The sequence below is a fragment of the Vigna umbellata genome, chromosome 1 (assembly GCF_029865625.1).
Source record: "Vigna umbellata cultivar VRB3 chromosome 1, Vumbellata_1.0, whole genome shotgun sequence".
NCBI lineage: Eukaryota > Viridiplantae > Streptophyta > Magnoliopsida > Fabales > Fabaceae > Vigna > Vigna umbellata.
The window spans coordinates 82457686-82466384 of record NC_142165.1 but is presented as its reverse complement, the minus strand read 5'-3'; the positions used below and the strand labels follow the sequence as shown (position 1 = coordinate 82466384).

Below are 8699 nucleotides of genomic sequence, written 5' to 3'. Positions count from 1 at the left end.
ATGTATTCTTTTAATAAATATATACAGCAAAAAGAAGATGAAGAGCATAGGAGAGAGGTAGGAGATCGATGTAGGAAGTAGAAGATAAAGAGCTGCAAGACTGGTCTAAGAAGAAAAAGACGAAGTATAAGAGAGAAGGGCAAGTTAAAATGTATGGAAGTACATTAAGAAGGTGACCATGGGATGTTGCAAGAGATGTTATGGGCTTATCAAAGCGGTGCATGTCCATAAACTGAGTCCAATGGAAAACTAACTAGAACTTTTTCTTCTTGCACCTTCATATTTTTTTCTGCACCTCCACTATAAAAAAATATTAAAAGAGAAGATTTCAAATTGAATGATCGGAAAACTTTACATATTACATCTCTGGAAGTTAAAAAAAAACATACTCGGTGTACGTATGTCCGGTGTGTCTTTATTGCTCCTGACTGTCTGGGACGTTGGCTCTTCTCCAATTGTTGTTGTTTATACTCGCCAAAGGAGGGGGAGGTACCTGCAAAGATACTCCGACGCTCAAGTCAGATGTGAATTATGGAGCCTCAGCTTAGTGATTATGATACTGTCTAGGGTCTCTAGAGCATAAAGAGAACGTACCTGAACTTTTGCTTATAAGCAAAATAAAAATAACCACCTTGCCTAAAAATAGGGTTAGTGGCTTTAACCGTTTAAGATATTTTATGTAATAAAGATAATATCTAAGATATTTTATAAATATCTTACTACATAACACATACCTTATATCTATATTTGTTAATTAGACTATCTTTACTAGTCTGATGGTGTAATATGGAAAATGTTGCATTATTTTCAATTGCAGTGATTTACTGCGACCCCAAATATCAACTGAAACTGCAAAAATTGAACCATTAATTGATTAAAAAAAATATAAATGTACAAGTACAATAACTTGTGTTTTGTTTTGTTTTCAGATCACAGATTGACCTGTGTAAACTAACTATAATTCACAAGCATAATCAGTGCTAAACTATTTCCTATTTGCCCTGCTGTAAAAAAAAAAAAAACCCAAGTACATATATATATATATATATATATTATATTTGTTAATACATTGTTCATACATTGTTCATGAGCTTCAATATCTTCTAAGCTCCAGGAATAGAAGAACTCAGACACAAAGTAATATTCAGACTCCCAAACATTTGGCCCAACGGAAACACCTAGCAATTTTCCTTGGCAAAGAATATGTGGATAGCAGAGAAGGATGAGTTGCAAAATCTTCAGGTCGTGACCATATATACACCCCTCGTTCTTGTTGACTTCCTGGGACAGTGTTGTCCAGTATGAATGCCACCAACAGTGTAACCACCATGTTTAAGGACATAAGACCATTGATTGCAAAATCAAGCTGAAACATTATTAAAAATGAGAGAGAGGGAATGAGTTCCTTGTCATGCTACTTAATTTGGCAAAGGGTGATGGTGCTTACTTGTTGAATGCCAGAATGGAATGGTCCACTAGATGCAGCCCCGTAAGGTACGAGGTAAGGTGGCAGTATCAGACTGGTTTGAGGCTTGTATTGTTGGAAATATGAAGGGATTGATAGACCAAGGAACAATGAAACACCAACTATTGTCATGTTCCTGAAGCTGGCACATTGACCAGACTGTAAGGTTGAAAGCCCCAAAGCTGCTATAAGAGCCCAGATGAAACACAGTACAGAAGCAGCCAAGGCCTGAGGAATGGAAGCAAGTAGAGCACCCACTTTTCCTGCAAATTTAAAAGGCATAGATTGGACCCTAGTGTTAAAATGAAAAGGGTGTTTAGTAGTTTTCACATCAAATTATGGTTTATGTCATTATGTTTTGTTGCTTTACCCATAAAGGAAAACAGAATCATGAAAGCTGCTCCAAGTTCCACCACCCTCCGACTTGCCACTTTTGTTGTGTCAATTGTGTGAATATTTTCTGTCAAGGTGGTCGAGCCAGTTCCCGAACCCCAAAGACCAGCCAATATACTACACAAACCCTCCAATGCAATTCCTCGACTCACCACTCCTGGAGTTGGAGGCCTCAAATTGACTCGCAGAGATGCAGAATGATAAGTTCCAACCTGCAAAACCAACTTGTCATTCACTTACTCACAATTTTAGTTTCTGATCATGTTCTCATGGAAAATACAGGATATTACATTAGTTTTATAATCGTGGGATCCATAGTACCATTCAGCTAATATTTTGTATTTACAAGCATTTAAATAATTTACTTACTGAATCCACAGAAGCAACCAGAGATACTACGGCCATGATTATGCAAGTCCTAAAATGGAAAATCGGGAAACCCCATTGCAAAGGGTAAGGAATTCGGAGCCATGCAGAAGTTAACAACGCATTGGATACATCAGTCCTGCAATGTTTCATGGTATAAGCATGCTTTCTGCATGCATCAGTCAGAATGTTTGAACTTGGGATTTTGGGATTGCATCCGTTGTAGTTATATGCTCCCCCAGCTGTTAGAAACGACGCATATATCCATGTTAATGTAACACTCAAGGGAACCTGCAGATATTTGGAAGTTTGTAAACACAATTGGTTAGGATATGTTGGTTGGTAGAAGAAACGTAACTCACTCAAGTTGAAGGGAGAGGAATTCAAAGATTTTTAACAGAAGGATACTTTTAAAAACAGTAACTTTCCAAAGAAATTAACATAACTGCTAATAAATATCAGAAAAACGAAACCAAGCCTAAAAACATGGTCAAACGTCCGGCAGATGATTCTACCGCTCAACTACTGATACACACATTCAACACCCGTCCTTGCATGAGGTGCTTTTTGTGTCACTCGAAGATCTTGCTCAATTTCTGTCAAAATAACCTAGCAACTTGGCCTCTTGTGATGAAATCTTTTCCATAATTTACCTTTAGATACCTCAACACTCTCGTTGCCGCTTTCGAATGAGATTTTTTTGCACAAATAATGAACCGTGAAAAGTACATTTGTTGCAAACAAGATATCTGGTCTTGTTGCATTCTGTAAAGTACATCTTCCACTTGTTCTAAGCCATCATCCTTGCATAACTTCTCCTTTTGACACATAGGAGGCTTCATTTTGCTTAACCTCCATACTAATTATAAGGAAGGACATTTCTGTCATCTCAAAGTTTGCATCATATCATCCTTGAACCGTTGAATAAGTTCAACATTGCTGTCAGTAACCAGGAGATAATCAATATACAAAGAAATCATAATAAAATTACCATGATCACCTTTGAGATATACAGTGGATTCACTAAGACTGTTAGCGAAGTCTAGTTTGACAAGCATCCATCAACTTCGCTGTAATATATTTCTGGGGCCTTTTCAACCCATACGAAGCCTTCTTCAGTAGATAGACTTTATATCTTAATGTCTTTTAACAAGGAATCTTTCAGCTTGCTCAACAAAGATTTCTTCCTCCAAAAATTCATATAAGAAAGCTGACTTGACATCAAATTGGTAGATTTTCTATCCCTTTCGTGTACAATAGCTAATAACATCCTGATGATAATTGGAGCATCCCTTTTACTACAAACCTTGTCCTGTGCTTGTGGATTTAACCATCAACATTCAGCTTTATTTTAAACACCCATTTCACACCAATAACTTTTCTGTTTTTTGGCCTTTCAATGAGTTCCCAAGTTTTTGATTCTTATCAATCATGGCAAGGTCCTCCTCCATTGCTTCATAATATATTGGAGGTTTTAAAACTGCTACATTGCATCTTCCTATCTATTGCTTTGGTGGGAAATCAATATACATTGTATCTTCCTATCTATTCCTTTAGTAACCCTTTCTTATGAAGCATACATAAGTCCATTTTCATTATCATCTTGATTCTTTCTTTCACCAACTTTATTGAGGGGTGTAAGGAACTTTTAATCGATACTTAAAGCCTACTTCCTTAAAAAACATGGTGAAATGATTACAAGTGTATTCCCATTTTCGAACCTTAAAGCTTGAATCATGTACCAACTTTACTATCATTAGGAAACTTCCGAGATATTATTTTTATTAATTATAATCATACATTTATTACATTTTAATTCTGTATATTTTATTTTTTTATTTATAAAATTGTTCAATAGGATTCCAGAAATTGTCCGGTAAAATTCTAGAAATTGTCCAAAACTTCTTTATGCTCCTACGCCTGCAAAGCATTTCTGCCAAGGTGATGCTTGACAAATCCTTGGAATTTTCCCATGAAGTAAGCTCATTTTCAAGGAAAGTTACCAATAGTTTCTGAACTACTCTTGAATCAGAAAATTTAGAATCAAGCAATTTTATCTTGTTAGTAATGTTAAGAAGTTTTCTAGCATATACTCCTCAACTGTTTCATACTATAATCTCATTTTCTACTTCTCAAATTCCTTAACAAGATTCAAAGCTTGCATTCCCTCATCTCCTTCACATTGATTCTTGAGAAAATTTCAGATTTCAAATCTTGATTTGACAGTCATGATGATTCTTATGAAAATATCTTATGACACAACCACAAACAAAACGAGATATTGCCTTTGACTTTATTGCTTTCCTTTCCTTATGATTTTTAATATGAGATCGGATTGGTTGCTAGAGGAAAAACTTAGCAGTCTCCTCAACTACTTCCGAAAGATCATTTGTGTCTAGCTTTACCTCCATTTTTGTCGTATAATAGATGCCAATTGTTGGTAGAAGAAACTTAACTCACTAAAGAACTAAAGGGAGAGTAACTTCCTAAACAATAGTCATAGCTCTTAATAAATAACAATCCTAAAACATGATCAAGAGCCGGCAGAAAATACCACACACCTTTCATATATATATATATATATATATATATATATATATATATATATATATATATATATATATATATATATTTATATATTCTTAGGTATAGTCAGACCTATGTGATTAATGTTTTTTTTTTCTTTCGCCTAGTGGGGTCGAGATAGGAGGATTATGTACTTCAAGAATCAGTCTAACCTGTATGATCTAATATGGTCTGATACATATCAGAATAAACTTGGTGTGATCTTGAATTGAATTCAAGTCATTCATTAAGCTAAATTAATTATTCAGCAAGTGGGTTTATGATTATCTTTTCTATCCTCACAATGTGTGGTATGAGACTGAGTCTTGAAAGGATGACAAGACAATGAAACCAGTTAATTATAATATTACTTTTTTTTTTTATGATTTTCAACATGCAAGATAACAGCACGAGAATTAGTGTATGCCATGCCTAAAGAAAAACAAAAAGATCAAATAAGGAACATATTAATTCAAGATATATACTTACCGCATAAATTCGAAATGAATGATGTCCAAAGATAGATATTCCTCGAAGATGCTTCAAATAAGAAATAGAGGAAACAACGATGAGTTTGAGAAACAAAGCTCGTGGATTGTTTATTTGAGACAAACACAGAAAGTTTTTTCAATATGTAAAGAACTTTGCAGCCATTACAAAGACTTTTCATACACCAGATTATTCGATATCATTGCTTCCTGAAATACTCACCAGTGTGAATATTAGAACTAGTGCTATCTGCGGAATGCTAATTTCCATGCAAGTTCCAGCTTGCGGAAAGCCATAGCTGAAGAATGCTAAACCAACAGCAGCAACAGTTGGAGCCACCACAATTGGGTTGATGATCCTATGACAATTAGAAGTGTTGATAGCTTTTGCAATCAGTTCATTCACCAATATAAATTCAGATCACATGTGATTTAAGGACGCATTTGGATAAACAACTTAATTTAACAATTATTTAATAAAAGCTTATTACAGGAAAGTTTATTCATTACTTTGACTGCGATGCTTGCTGAATGCAAAGAGATCATTTAGATAGGTTTGTCCATGAAGTTCATTGAACGATTAAATTGAGCATACAAGTGGATCGTTAAGACACTTTTGTATGGTCAGAAACGCTCTCTAGAATCTCTACCAAATGCCCCCTATAATCGTGTAGGCTTATTATGTTCATAATTCTTTTCTAGATGCCTAAACTATAGTATATAATCACTGGTTGGCCTTGGAAATCACTTTACACAAAACTGTGATTTACTAGCAATGTAAGGATAGACTGAGTACAACTTAAATAACCAAAAATGAGGCTTCAGTATTCTGTGCTTTACCAAAGAGTGTATTATGTAAATAGATTTCTGAAGAAGAGAAGCAGAGTGCATTGGTCATGTAGATATTCTAGCCAGTTGAAAAGTATGCAGCATTGTCACAAAAGCTAAAGATATGAATATTTTAATCGGAGCAACTGCAACTGTATAGTTTCCATTATAAAGATCAAAAGAAAGGCTTCAAAGTTTGAATCAAGACAATTCAACGAGAAGTATTTAAAACAGGATATTATGCATCTGTTTATCTATTAGTATTATGTTATGGATGACATGTTTAAATTAATTACTTAACAGCTTAGTAAACTAACAAAATAAGCTAAATAAAAATGAATAGATGAAATTAATCTAGCCCTCGTGGTCACATGATCGATCACATGCAACTTGTTACCTGAGAAGAAGAGACATTAAACCACTAAGTCCCAGGATACATTGGAATACTGAACCAACAATTATGGCTCCTTGGAGCTCCCTCATTATGTGCCTAAATTTCTGCAGTTATTAGCAGACATTAATACGGAAGCTGGGAATATAACACAGGATTCTGATAGATCCATCAAAAACAGAAAGAAGAAAAAAGGAAAGACTATTTCTGGTGCTTCAAAATAGGTAATAGCTTGAACATGGGTATCGTGTAAGTTAACAAGCTCTACCATTTTGTTTCGCAGGTAGTAATACACAGTCTAGTTTACCAGGATTAAGATTACTTCTTATAATTTTACAAGCCGGAAAGGGCTTATTATAGTCAATAAATTGACATTTTCTATCAATTAGTGAACTTACATGTTGTGTTAGATTTCGAAATTCTTCAGCATTTATGATAACCAACGCTGGTGCTAAATACACGAAGGAGCTTCCTTGAACTAAAGGTAGTCTGGTGCCAAAGTAGGAATGCAGTATCGTTGTGACGCCAGAAAGAAACAGCATTGTAGAAATTACATTTGCAGTATCGCTCTGCCATCAATGATGTAAGTGAATACATATGAATATGGAAAAGTATGATATCAGCTTTTCCTAGGGTCATTACATAAAGGCATTTCTTACATCTGTTCCACCCATGGTTGGCACCATGATTAACGGGATTAATACTAACGAGCCAACCAACGATAGGTAGTGCTGCAGGCCGTAATAGATGAGAGGTACTGCAGTTAAAGATAGGTAAATCAAAAGAAGTAATAAACTTTTTAGCAAATCAGAAAATAGAATTGAAACTAACCGAGACCCGGATTTTCTGTGATTCCGTACTTCAATCCAGATGATCTCTGCCAACCTCTATCAGAAGGTTCCTCCCTGTCTGGAAAAAGATTCACCTTAACATCTTCAGCTACTCCTTCTTCCTTCTTCTGTTCTGGAAGAGGAGCAACTGCAGAAACTCCATGGCTAGTACTATCCCTATTCGTATTCACCACTCCGTTTGCATCACCATTCCCTCTTAACCCAACTTTCTTATCACCATGACCAGCCAAAGCCAAAGCAGGCTCATCCCTGTTCTTCCTCTTCTGGTTTTGACTCCACATTGCCCCATTCCACTCATCCTTTGACCTCAAAACCGGTTCAATCTCATTGTCCCTATTAGGCCTCGCCAATCCCAGCACCGGATCAATCTCTATCTTGGGAGACGACCCTCCTTCTCTCTGATCATCAACACTTTTCACATCAAACCCAACACTATCAAACTTTTCACTGGCACTAGTCCCAGCTTCCCCTGAATAATCAGACACAAACCCAGTTCTCTTAGCCCACGACCTCAACTCTTTAGGATTGTGATCACTCTTTGGCACAAAGGGCTCAACTTTGGCAGCACCAACATCATGTTTCTTGCCAGTTCCACCCCCCATAGCCTTGCTCCTATCCAAGAACTCTGGGCTCGACCCAGTTTCCATTGAACCGTTCTCTTTAAAAAGATGGGCACACACAATTCAAACCAGCTCAATTCAACCCAATATAGCACAGAGAACAAAGATGAAGGAACAAACCATAGGCTTCACATCACAGCAAAGAACCAAATTCCGGAGAGTGAGAGAGTAGAAGCAAAGGAACAGTATGTGAAGAAAAGACAATGAAAGAAAAGCATCACAACAACGTGCTTTGGTGTAGTGATTAACGGTTAGTGTTGAAGGAAGGACATTGAACCGATTGACTCTGAGACATATCTTATCTTAACTTCAACTCATTGCAGCTAGCAAGTTGCTATCAAAGGAAAGCGTGAATGTGAGTGTGTGACCTTAATTACATAAACGTCTCTCTGGCATGGCCTCTTGATGTTGACAAAGGACCTAGCCACCCAAGTTTAAAGCTAAATTTTCAAACGAAAGGGTAATATAGCAGCATAACATAACACTCCTGCAAGTTCAACCTTCATTTATATATTTGTACTTTTTTTCTCTTAGTATTCGTTAAGGAAATAATAATAAACATCTTCAGTTTTCACTGCTTTTTGGTGGAAACCGGTACCACAGCTCCTTGTGAATCACTTTTGCTTCAAATTGAAGTTTCTTATTCTTATTCTCCGCAGTATTTATTTGAAGGAGACCGGCTTGAAGTGGAGTAATTCAACTGCTTTGCCACATTATTACAATGATGATTAT

The 8699-nt window shown here is 36.1% G+C and overlaps 1 protein-coding gene across 2 annotated transcripts; it reads right to left on the bottom strand.

Annotated features, from left to right (window-relative positions):
- Positions 1-850: 850 nt before the first annotated feature.
- LOC124842823 (nucleobase-ascorbate transporter 11-like) lies at positions 851-8452 on the bottom strand. Of its 2 annotated transcripts, XM_047319394.2 has the most exons (10): positions 7328-8441; positions 7156-7253; positions 6895-7065; positions 6503-6603; positions 5501-5636; positions 5279-5329; positions 2228-2515; positions 1836-2070; positions 1448-1728; positions 851-1366 (listed from the first exon to the last, which is right to left on the bottom strand). In XM_047319394.2, exons 1-10 carry the CDS (start codon positions 7992-7994, stop codon positions 1145-1147), a joined length of 2250 nt encoding a protein of 749 aa, XP_047175350.2. In that variant the 5' UTR covers positions 7995-8441; the 3' UTR covers positions 851-1144. The 2 variants fall into 2 exon arrangements, with proteins under 2 accessions (XP_047175350.2, XP_087960551.1); XM_088104425.1 differs by lacking the exon at positions 851-1366 and having other exon boundaries at positions 1513-1757; positions 7328-8452.
- Positions 8453-8699: the final 247 nt, after the last annotated feature.

What these genes read in the sequence shown, in the direction of transcription:
- LOC124842823 (XM_047319394.2), bottom strand. Translation starts at nt 7,994, where the DNA reads ATGGAAACTGGGTCGAGCCCAGAGTTCTTGGATAGGAGCAAGGCTATG. An exon ending in TAGTTCTAATATTCACACTG is followed by an intron (nt 5,330 to 5,500) that starts GTGAGTATTTCA and finishes TCTTATTTGAAG; the next exon opens with CATCTTCGAGGAATATCTAT. An exon ending in TGGTTGCTTCTGTGGATTCA is followed by an intron (nt 2,071 to 2,227) that starts GTAAGTAAATTA and finishes TTGGTTTTGCAG; the next exon opens with GTTGGAACTTATCATTCTGC.